The sequence below is a fragment of the Trachemys scripta genome, chromosome 1, assembly GCF_013100865.1.
Source record: "Trachemys scripta elegans isolate TJP31775 chromosome 1, CAS_Tse_1.0, whole genome shotgun sequence".
Taxonomy (NCBI): Eukaryota; Metazoa; Chordata; order Testudines; family Emydidae; genus Trachemys; species Trachemys scripta.
The window spans coordinates 10686747-10698883 of NC_048298.1; the positions used below are offsets into that span (position 1 = coordinate 10686747).

At 47.1% G+C, this 12137-nt stretch overlaps 1 protein-coding gene across 2 annotated transcripts in view; it reads right to left on the minus strand.

Annotated features, from left to right (window-relative positions):
* SFMBT2 (Scm like with four mbt domains 2) overlaps positions 1-12137 on the minus strand; it is a 202041-nt gene that overhangs the window by 166737 nt on the left and 23167 nt on the right. For both annotated transcript variants that reach the window (XM_034764474.1, XM_034764467.1), the window contains exon 2: positions 5667-5824. In XM_034764474.1, the coding sequence (XP_034620365.1) occupies positions 5667-5772 (106 nt within the window). In that variant the 5' untranslated portion in view covers positions 5773-5824. The remainder of the gene's footprint in view (positions 1-5666; positions 5825-12137) is intronic.

Sequence of the window (12137 nt, forward strand, 5' to 3'; positions counted from 1 at the left end):
GACTGACTGCAGTGAGATGGGAGTCAACGTATTGCTGGAACTCTCTGGTAGAACTGGGAGGAGCCTTGTGAGAAAGGAGGACTGAGTACAAGCAAGGTCCAACTATATATATATATATATATATATATATATATATATATATATATATATACACACACGAAATACTGGGAGAGAGGAAGTGGTCTCTGGAGTAAGAAGTGTTCACAAGGAAATCATATTACTGTTTCTTTAAGGGCCCAGAGCCAAGAGCCTGCAGAGAGGGTGGGGGCAAGGTTTCCCTTCCCCACCCCAACCAATGGGGAATGAGCTGGGAGAAGGGGACCAGTATAAATGCTGCCTCCTACCACATAGCAGGGCAGATACCAGGAGACATCAGCGGGGAAAGGCTGGCCTGCTGCAGACCCTGAAGCCTGATGGCTAATTAGGAAAAGGGGCCCGCGAAGGGAGAAGCTGGCAAAAGCCTTGCAACTGGCTAACTCATAACCCAGCTCCAAACAGGAGAGCAGGGGAATCCTATTTAAAGAGACTATTTTGAAGGACAACCTCCAGCTCCAGGAAGGGAGCTGGGGGAGTCTCCTGAAACAGGACAAGAAGCTCAGAGGGCCCAGAAAAGGGCAGAAGATCCTTCAAGTGCTTAATTTTGTTTGTAGTTCTGAGCTCTGCTGAAGGGCCAGGGAGAAGCCCTGAGACCTGCTACTCCGGAGAGAGGAGTGTGATGTTTTGTTTTCATTCACTCCCATGGTGACTTGGAAGGACTTTGTTGCCAGCCCAGGGGAAGCCAGGGGAAGGGACTTCAAAGTGGCCAGCTTGACCATTTACAGCTAGACTTGGACTCCCAAGAATTGGACTGAACTTTTAAGTGGCTGGGCCGGAGGGCTAGGCCGCAGAAGGCCCAGACAGAGATGGACAACAGGAAGAGATGACCAAGGGGAAGGTATGACAACCCCACACCTACCCACAAGGGGGCATGCCGGAGTGACCGTTACCATCACAAGGAGCCGTTCCCACTCTCAGTCTCCACCCCAGATCTGGTACAATTCACAGTGATAAAAATAAATAAAAATAATTCTCAACTGACTGTTGTTTGGGGTTCAGGTGTCCACAGAAGCTTCCTTCATAACTGGCAATCCCAGAAAAATTCCCTTCTCCCCCTGCAGAATGTGGATGGGGCACAAGGACCCAGGGCCGAACCAGGGACCTCCAGAGCTGAAAGGCTACGCCTCTTCAGCTTGAGCTAAGACCCATATCCTCTGTGGAGTGGGCATAGGAAATGGGGAGACACATAACACATCCTGAATAGTGGCTTACATACCTCTTCTGAACAGAAGCATGTCCCAAACATTTGAGGCCCACAGCAGTTCACATCCCAAACAAGCTGCCACATACACAACCACCACCATCTTAGCCAAAACTGGAGATCACCAGAGCTATAAACATGAGTTTAAGCTAAAGAGCAGGCTGTCTACATGGGGACTAGATTCATATTCTCCAAGGACTGGGCATACTGCCTAATGGGTTATGCTTCTGCGGCTGCAACCTGTGTTCTGTGAATAAATAGAGAACTTCCATCTGTAGGGCTGATGACCTGGTGCCTTTCATGATGAACCTTAAATTCACTTCCTTTTACAAGGCATCAGATGAGATTTTCTGGGTCAGGGACAAAGTGGCGGGAAGCAAAAAACCTCCAAGGTGACAAATCTATTCAGTTCAGAGGTCACTGCCCATTTACATTGGCCTTGGATTCCTACCATGAAAACCGAGGTGAAATACGAGGGCCTAATATCAGCTTTCTAAAGAGCAAAATGAAATCCCTGTTGCCCATGGAATTAAAAGAATGGCTGGATGTTGTGGATGTGAATGTTGATGGTCAAGAGACAGAAACCTTGAGTGACTGAATTCCTATGGACAAGGGACAGCCTGAGAAGAGGCAAAGAGAGGATCAAATAAACCACTTAAGGAGAGCAACTGGTTGAATTTGAAACGCAAAGAAAAGCAGTTTGAAACTATTCAGTAGCTTCCAAAGAGCTCAGGGGTCCAATTCTGCCAGTTCCCCAGTGCTTCCTGCAAGGTGCTGTGCCATGTTAGAAGCTCCCAGCATCATGCCCTTAGAATCTTATTCTCCAGGGTGTTCTACACCCTCTACTAGGGGGGAGTGGAGGGGCACGGCTCTCGGCAGATTGGAGCCTTCAGGGATCTTATCTCTGATGCAAGCATTGTAGCAGAAGCCAGATGCTTTGGAGATATTCAAAGATGCGGGAGCTAGACGAGTTCAAAACCTAGCGAAATAACCCATCCACTGCAGCATCCCAGCTTAGAGAACCGTGAAGCTTTCACTTTTAAACAGAGGTTGGATGCATAAAGAAAAGGCTTCCAAGGTTTTTCAGATGTGATTAAAAATATAAAGTTACGATTGGCAATTCTGTTTGAGTTCCTTTCAAATAGAATGCAGAGCTATCAATTCTTTTCTTCAAGAGGTTTATCGGGAAGGTGAACAACAGAACATTAACAGCATGGTCTGAAAGAAGAGATCCAGTAAGTCCTGAAAAAGCATCAAAAGGGATTTTAAAAGCATTCACCACTGGCCTAACTCTGCTTTTCTTGAAGCCAATGGGATTTTAATCATTGACTTCAAAGGGAGCGATGGTTAAATGTCCATTGGCTTCCATGGGAGAAGAGTTAGGCCAACACTGAGCACTTCTGAAATTCCTCCTCTAATTCTTACTTACAGTATACAGCCTCAGGGGAATGATCGCCATATTTGGGGTCGGGAAGGAATTTTCCTCCAGGGTAGATTGGCTGAGCCTCTGGAGGTTTTTCGCCTTCCTCTGCAGCATGGGGCAGGGATCACTAGCAGGAGGGTCTCTGCCGATTGAAGTCACTAAAACACAGGATTGGGGACTTCAATGGCAGAGTCCAGGGAAGGGTCTTGTGGCCTGCAGCATGCAGGGGGTCAGACCAGATGATCATAATGGTCCCTTCTGACCTTAAAGTCTATGAGTCTATGAATGGTCATTTCATTCACCCGGAGCGCAAGGAGAGTGCAAAACCTTTAAACAACTGGGGCCAGAATTGCAGAATTCTCGGCACCCAACAGCCCGCACTGCGAACACTCCAGGTTCTAAGTGCAAGCTACCGGGGCACTGAGCTCATTAGAAAATCGGACCCTTGATCTGACATTTATAACTCAGTTTCATTTTATCATCAGCAAGCCTCATGGAAATGTCCGACTGTTGAGAAAAGGATTTAGTGTTATCAGCCCCAGGATGAATACGATAATGTAAGACACACATATCAATCTGATGAGCTGTACAATACTGGTTATTATTCATTGTGTGGATTGCAGAAGTCCTTACCATCAGCACCCCCCCCCCTTCCCCTTAACAGAATCTGTCCATGCCTCCCCCCAACCCACCCACCCGTTACTGCACAGCCAAACCTTCCTCAGCAGCGGAGCTTGGGCTGAAGGCGGAGCTGGGGGCAGAACTGGGGATGGGGGAGGAGCTAGGGCTAGAGGCGGAGCTAGTGTGGGGGCAGAGAGGGAATGGGGGTAACGCTGGGTTGGCAGAGCAGGGGGCGGAGTGGGGCTGATCTTGCCTGGAAGTGGAGCTGGGCTTGGAGGCAGAGTAGGACTGGGAGCGGAACAGGGCTGGAGGCGGAGCTGGGCTGGGGGCATGGCGCTCCCTCCCTGCCCCTTCCTTGCGCTTCCCTCCCCCGCAACATTCCTCCGTGCCCCTACAGTTTGGGGACCACTGATATAAACACATAGTTTTTGCTACACCCGGAGTAATAATTACATTACATCACAACCAGAGGCGTGACTGCAGCATGTGTAGACACACCTGAGCTAGCTTTTATCTAGCTAACTCAAGTCACAACAGCAACTAAGCCTCGGCAGCACGAGGCTGGGACCCAGAGTATTTACTTGACTGACTAAGCCCATGCTGCTGCTGCCACATCACTGCTTTTTTTAAAATCAAAGCTAGCTTGGGGTATGTCTACACATGCTGCAGTCACCCCTCTGATTACAGTGTAGACATATCCACAGTCCCTGCCCTGCAGAGCTTACAGCCTAAACAGGGTGGGAGAAAAGGATACAACATACAAGCAAAACCCAGGGAATGGAGATGCTAATCGGTAGCAACTGGCCACGGTCACAGAGAAGAACCAGTGACCGAGCTGGCAACTGAACCCAGGAGTCCTGGATCCCTGTCCAGAACCTTAATAGCAAGAGCATCATCACTCCTAAGGAAGAGCCTTCATCTTCCCAAGTTTGGAAAAATAAAGAGCTAGAAACCGTTGTACTAATAGTTCGGTGGCCGTGTATTAAATCGTTCCGGATGATTCACCCCTGTGCAGAGAGCCAGAACAAAGCCTATGTGCCACTTAAACCTTATTTGGAGTAGTCAAGTGGGACTGAAGTGCCGCACAGACTGCATGGTGGTGCTCTGCACACAGTGGAATTTCACCCCGAACGAGGCGGGAGTCACAGATTCCCAGCTCACTTTGCAAAGCCTAATGAAAGATACTTAGAGAGAATTGAATCGAATCTGTAAGGCTAAGATTATGTCTCGGAGGTCGGGGAAGACATGGATTCTGTGACTTCCAGAGACCGCCATGACATTTTCTGCTTCGGCCCTGGGGCAGCAGGGCAGGAGCTGTAAGCCCCCGCAGGCAGGGGCCCCCACAGCTCTCAGCCAACACGGGGGGACCTGGAGCTCTGAGCCACCACGGGGACCCCTGCAGCCACAGGAGGACCCCAGAGCTCCAAGCCACTGCAAGCAGCAGGGGGGACCCCGAAACAATCAACCGCAGTGGCGGCAGGGGCTGGACGCCACCTCTTCCCTCCTATAGCAGGTCTCGGGCTCTCATCCCCTCATCAGACCCATTTTATCACACTTATTTTTAGTAAAAGTCATGGACAAGTCATGGGCTGCCACGAATTTTTGTTTATTGCCTATGACCTGTCCCTGACTTTTATTACAAATAACTGTGACAAAATGTTAACCTTATCTATAAGTCCTTGTGCTGCACTCATCATCAAAGTCTAGGAGCGCCTTCCAGTAGTGCATTAAACAACGCTGCCCTCGGGAGCCAAAAAAAAATCTTACCGCGTTATAGGTGAAACCGCATTATATAGAACTTGCTTTGATTCGCCGGAGTGCACAGCCCCGCCCCCCCCCCAAGCACTGCTTTACCGCGTTATATCCGAATTCGTGTTATATTGCGTTGCGTTATATCGGGTTAGAGATATACCTATCGGTCACACGTTTGTTCTCTCATCTTCTCCCCAGGGAGGGAAGCACATGCAAGGGAGGTACACCCCTTAGCACCATTTGAGAAATGTACTGCACGCTCTGGTAGCTGGGATGTTTTTTGTGGGGAAAAAAAAATCTAAATAAAAACATACAGGACAAAAAAAAGTTATAGAAAAAGTTGATCAATCCAGCTGATTCAAATAAAGGAAAGACTTCCGAACATTTTTAAAATTTTGCTTTTCTTCCCCAAAAATTTACAAAAGGGTTGAAAAACAAAGGAAACGTTGTCAAAAGTTTTGCCAATTTTCCTCCAAATGTTGTGGGAGTTTGAAAAATTTCATCTTGCACAAGAAAATCTGTTTTATTTACTTAAACATAAAAGTGAAACGGACATGGAAAACAAGAGCTCACCTGAATCAAACTGTTCTCTGTTCCCATTGGCTGGACTCTGACCCTTCTCCTGGGATAGATGTTGAGTCTCTTGCGTGGCGGAAATCAAAGACATCCTAGTTTCCATTGCTCACAGTAAGATTTCTTCCTTTCCTAATTCATCATGTAACAAAAATGTCCTGCAGGAGAGTAAAAGAGACTAAATGAGCAGCCTATTTTGACCAAGTAAACACACTTCCCTGCAAGTCACCCTGCATTTTGATTGCTGTAATTAATCTATGTACTTCTGTGGCTTTTATCATTACAATATCTGAGCACCAATGAAGTTATCCTTTGAGATGGGGATGATAATACTTCTCCATTTACAGATGAGTAACAGATTAGGGTCCAATCCAAAATCCACTGAAATCAATGGGATTCTTTCATTGATTTCAATGGGCTTTTCATCAGTCTATTGATGACTTGTTCAAGGTTATATAGAGAGTCTATGGCTGAGCTAGGAATTTGGTTCAGTCCAGTGCCTTAGCCATAAAACCCATCATTCCTCTGCTACATCTCTAATCTGTTCCTGAAGTTCTTCTGTATACTTGATCTTAACAGGGCCACGTGCTGAAAAGCAGCATGGTCTAGTACTGAGAGTAACAGGCTATAAATCTGGAAACCTGGCTTCTTTTAAACCAAAGTGCCACTGTGATGCTGAGCCATGGCTCTGTCTCCGCACAATGCACCATCCAGTGCAGCTCAACCAACCAGCTGATCTAAACCAGTGGTAAATCACTACAGCCCTGGAGCAAGGAGAATGCAGGGAAGGATTCTGTGACACGGGGGGTTTCTCTGAGTCACCAGGCCTACCAGGGATGATGCATCTTACATATCACCCTCTGCACAGGGCTGTGCCTTAGGGTATGTCTACACTACCCGCCAGATCGGCGGGTAGTGATCGATCAATCAGGGATCGATGTATCGCATCTCGTCTAGACGCCATACATCGATCCCCGAACGCGCTCCCCGTCGACTCCAGAACTCCACCAGGGCGAGAGGCGGAAGCGGAGTCGACGGGGGAGCAGTGGCCGTTGATCCCGCGCTGCGAGGACGTGAAGTAAGTCAATCTAAGTCGATCTAAGATATGTTGACTTCAGCTACGCTATTCTCGTAGCTGAAGTTGCGTATCCTAGATCGACACCCCCCCCCCGGTGTAGACCAGGCCTTAGAGGTACAATCTAGCACTTGGACTGTAAATTCTTTGGGGCAGAGGCTGTCTAATTATAAGTTTGTACGGGGCCCAGCAGAGTGAGGCTTTGATCCTGACGGGAACTTCTGGGTATCACTGGAAGACAAATAGTAAATAATAGATTGTTATTGGAGAAATGTCCTTGTTGGCCTCTTTGTCTATAAAACGCCTAGTGCACTTTGGGCTCTATATAAATAATGATCATTTCGCCACTTCATCTTTATTTCTCCTGACATGCATTATACACCATGACTATTTCAAACTCAGCTAAACTCAGAATGGGTATATCTGTCATCCCCAGTGTACATTCTCTTTCAATTAAGTATGAAACTAGAAGCAATCAGTCTACTGGAAGTCAAAAAACACTAATCCTTCAGTAGAGAAGCGCTGGAATATTTCCGTAAATATCATTAATAAGGAATAGGTTATGTATCAGCTTTTTACATGAAACTTTTTTCGAGGGGAGGGGGAAAAATGGTAGTTAAAGCTTTTATTTTTCCCTTGGTAGGTTCAGATATTTTTACATTCACCCTAACCAGACAGTAAGGGAAGGTAATCTGGGATTGGAAAAGCAATCAATTTAAAGGTGCCAAATCAGTCATTTTAAATAGAACTCAAGGGTAACCATATAAATACGAAGCAGAAAGATAAGTTACTCAGTAGTATAGTTAAATCTTGAGAAGTTCCCATTATTTTGACAGGACAAAGATATGAGCTAATGTGAAGTTTAAGGTGTCTGCTCAGACAGCTGTAGTGTTTATACTGGCACATAGCAAATCACAGTTTCTGTTAAAGAAATATTGTTAAGGAAGGTTAGGCTCTGATCCATTAAAAGGGCCCATCTGCATCCCAACCAAGTCAGCAGAGTTCTGCATCAGTGCAGAATTGGCTTACGCGTTTATAAATAAGAGATGTTGAACAAAGCAACAGAGGAAGAAAAATGTTTTCGCTATTATGTTTAAAAAAAAAAAAGTCAGTAAAAACAGTCTTGATCTGGAGTTAAACAGTAGTTGCTGCAGCAGTGGGAATAAGAAATCTGGTCCAAAGCCCACTGAAATCAATGGGAGACTTTCCATTGAATGCACTTTGGAGCATCCCCAAGAAAGAGAAAGTGAAACGTCCATGAAACTGACGAGTACATTTTCATTGTCCAAGAGGAGGAAATGAACAGAGGCAAAGTAAATGGTCACCAGTGGCAAAGTTTGACTGTGAACGTCCCTAAACTCTGGAGAGGTGGACACAGCATTTGTGTTTCGGGCTCATCAGGTCAACACATATAAATGGTCAAGAGAAATTCAAAGGGATTTTGTTTAAACACATTATTTATGTATTTTTACATTACTAAGGAACACAGTTTTAAAAAAATAAAAAAAAAAGATTATACTGTGCCATCTACCTCTAAGAAGATTCTTGTAAAGTGTGACCTGGTAATGGCCTACGGCCAATCTTTTCTTGTTGGGAATGGTTACAAGATTATAATTTATTATAAAAGAACATTTAAAGCCTCTTCCCAGTATGATCTGAAAAGAAGCCCCAAACTTCCTCTTCAGCAAACCAAAGATGCTCAGGTATTGCTCTGAGCATTCGCGTTTACATAACTGGCTTTCAGTGAACGCTGATGTAGGCTGTTGATTAATAAATAATAAAATAAAATAAAATAAAATAATAGTAATAATAATAAATAGAGAAAAATTATTTGGATCACAATAGAGTCTCCAACCAAGATCAGGGACTCATTGCACTAGGCACAAGGGTATTTAAAAAACCCAAACACAGTACCTTCCCTAACGAGCTTACAGTCTAGATAGACAAGACAAACAGGGTATGTCTCCGCAGTGACTAGACACCTGGGCCAGCCATCTTGGGCTCACGGGGCTGAAGCTGCGGCGACGTTTCATCATTGTTCTGGCTCCTGGGCTCAGGCTATGGCTGGGGCTCTAGGACCCTGCCAGGTGGGAGGGTCCCAGAGCTCAGGCTGCAACTTGGAAGCCTACACAGCAATGAAACAGCCCTGCAGACAGAGCCCAAGTCGGCTGGCACGGGCTAACTGCAGGTTTTTCTTTGCTGTGTAGACAGACCCACAAAGGCTTAGATGGGGAAAAGAGGCACAGGAACTTGCCCAATGTCACTCCGCAGGTCCATGGTAGAACCCAGATCACCCTAATCCGGTGCCCTATATACTGACCACACTGCTTCACAGTGATTGCTGTTAATTATTATTAAGATGTATTAATACTAGACCCTTGACAGGAGAGAGAGAAACACACAACCCCTGCCCCGAAGGAGCTTACAATCTAACGCCCCAATCCTTCAAAGTGACATGCATCGTCAGGACCCCCAAACTCTTATAAAGCTGAAGTCAAAGAAATTTTGCCCAGCTCTAGGGGTCCAGCTGTGCAGAGCTGAATCCATGATCAGGGTTAAATTGCAGATGAGATGCTCCAAGTAACAAACAGCAGGGAATGGACAGATTTGGAAAGACAATAAGATCGCTCAGTGATTCTACCTAGGTACTTGTCTGACACCCCATCCCCATAATATCTATGCACATCTCAGGGATTCAGTTAAAGAGGAGATTCATAGGTAATGAAGATGCTAACAGGCTAGCCTGTTCCATCTCCCCGTTTGAAGGGCCCTCCATGGGACCTGGGGTTTAGGAAGTAGGGAATACTGCTGTAGAGGTGTCTAGCTGTCCCCCACCCCATGGGGAGGCAGAGACCCACATGTGAAGGGCATGATCAGACCCACAAGACTGAATTAGTCTGACAAAAACACATGCCCAGATTCTTCAGTGTTCCCAGCGCTTGCAATCTTTGGCATTACACTTGATGCCCCAGCTCCTGGAGTGATGTGAATAAGTGAAAATCTCAGCTTTCATTTTAAAAAAAAAATTGCCTCAGAGTTGCCGAGACTCAAGCACCCCATAAAAATTCAAAAAACAGAAGAAAAAAAATCTGAAGGTTTTTAAACCAATCTGATGATTTGGGGGTGGGGGGCTCACTCCTAATTTTTGGACAGTGCAGTTGGCAATACTGATTCTTCTACCGTTCGAAGTCAATGAGACGCTTCCCCTCCTAGCGAACACCTGCTGCTCATGCTTAATTTGGCATCTAATCCCATTCACAGGCAGCAAAAGAATTCTAATAAAAAATAATCTATTCTCCTTGGTTGTTTCTTCCCACTGCTGGCAGACCCACAACTAGACTTTTGTCTCTAATCTTCTGCGTCGTCGTCTCTATCAATATTGGCTCTTTGCATAAAAGACGACAGCACCTAGAGTTTCACCATTTTAAATTCCTCCTCTCTTGTCAACTCCAGCTAATTTTTCCTTTTTATAATTCACAATGAGAGGAGAACCCTGTCCTGATACCCAAAAGCAACTTCCCTTCACACCTCACACAGGTCCCTCATTCCCCCACGTTCCTTTGGTGACCTCCGGTCCTTGATCCTTGAAAATTATTTACATCAGAAATGCAGGACCATGGAACTGAGGTCACAGAAAGTCCTTCACAATGGACGAAAGACTCCTACAGCATGGTAAGCTTCCTGCAGGAGTCATTGCTGGGGGTCGTCACACCGGTGTACCTCTCAACTGGGCCTTGGGGCAGCTTGAGAAGTAACACTCCCACTGACTCCACAAGAACCTGGTTACTTTGGCAACCGACAGGGACCTTAGAGGGGATGGAACCAGCCCCCGCCCTCCAATAATATCCCTGTTCAGGGATCTCCCCAGCTAATGTAAAGACTTTATGCCAGCCTCGCTCCCAGGTCCTGTTGTGGGGGGCTGATCGGGGGCATGCCAGGAGAGGTAGGGAGTGAGTCAGGGATGGATCGGGGGCATGATCATATGGCTGTTCTCTCTGGAGAAGACTATGGGACTTTTTCCTTTCTCCCTGCCACACCCGTTTTTGCCTCAAGTGCATGAACAGAGTAACTGAGTTCTGATCCCTTGGATTTCTAATCCCGTGACTTTTTGGCGGGGGGAGTGGGGGGGGGAGAGGGGTGGAATTGAACAGTGGAAAATGGTACCACCTATCATATGGAAAACAAAATGGGATCCACCAGAGTGTGTTGCGGCATAGAGCTGTAGTTTCGGTTCAAGCCCATATCTAATGCGTAATTTATAATCTGTAACTTTTAGATGTAAGCTTGACAAGCTTTAAACCTTTCGAACTCCAAGTGCTAAAGCTCCATGTCAAAGCGAGAGAGGAAACTGCTTTGGGCTACGTAGCGGTGTGGTTACCCCGCTCCTGCCCTGAAGGGCTTAAAACATCCCTGGGAGAGGGCTGTGGCAGGGAAAACAGCTAATAGGCTGATTGGGGAAGCAGCCACACCTGGGCCACGTCCCAATCAGGCCTCAGCTGGCCCTATATAAGAGGCTGGGAGCCAGGAGGTCAGCAGTCTCTCTCTAGTGGTAGAGGGAGATGGACCTGGCTGCAGGGACCTGAGCAGAGTACTGGAGTGGAGCAGGGCTGGGGAAAGGCAGAGGAGCTGGGGAAGCTCCAGCCTGGAGAGCCCCAGGCTGCAGCCTAGCAGAAGGCCAACGGGTACTGGGGGCTGCAGAGGGCAGTGCAGGGGTAGGCAAAGGCAGCAGGTCCAAACCCAACCTTGCCTATGATGAGTGGCTTTTACACTGCAGTCTGCCCCAAAGAGTGGGGGCTAGATGGTGACTGGCAGTAGCCCACGACTGAGGCAACGTGGGGATTAGAGGGTTGGAGGTTCCCCAGAGAGGGGATGCCCTGAGAGAAAGGGGTTCCTGCCAGGGGACAGCACCCCAGATAACAGGGCACTGGGTCGGGGAGGGACATGGGGGCCAAGCAGTAGCGGGACACTGGCCTGCAGAGGGTGCTCCAACAGCTGGAGAGCTAATTCCCGGAGACGACCAGCAGGAGGCGCCAGAGGGGTGAGTCTTGCATCATTACAGGCTAGTTGGCCAAACAATTACCTAACTGTGAAATTAGGTGTGGCAGCCCTCAAGGGACAAAGAGGCAGAACCGGGCATCCAGCACAGGTCTACATGCAGATGTGCCTTTTTAAATACCACTGCAGAGCTGGCACGGTCATGCCAGCTGACTCCTGCCATTCCAGAATACATCCTTCTATGACTTCACAGCTACCAAGGACCTCACTGCTCTATGGAACTAGTCTAGAAGGCCTCCAAACTACACGTGGCAGGGCTTTTTAGTCTTATGCACGACGGGAGCAGCTGTGGTTGAGTAGCCTAAGCACACAACTGGAAGTGGGTTTGAGTCCTGACTCTA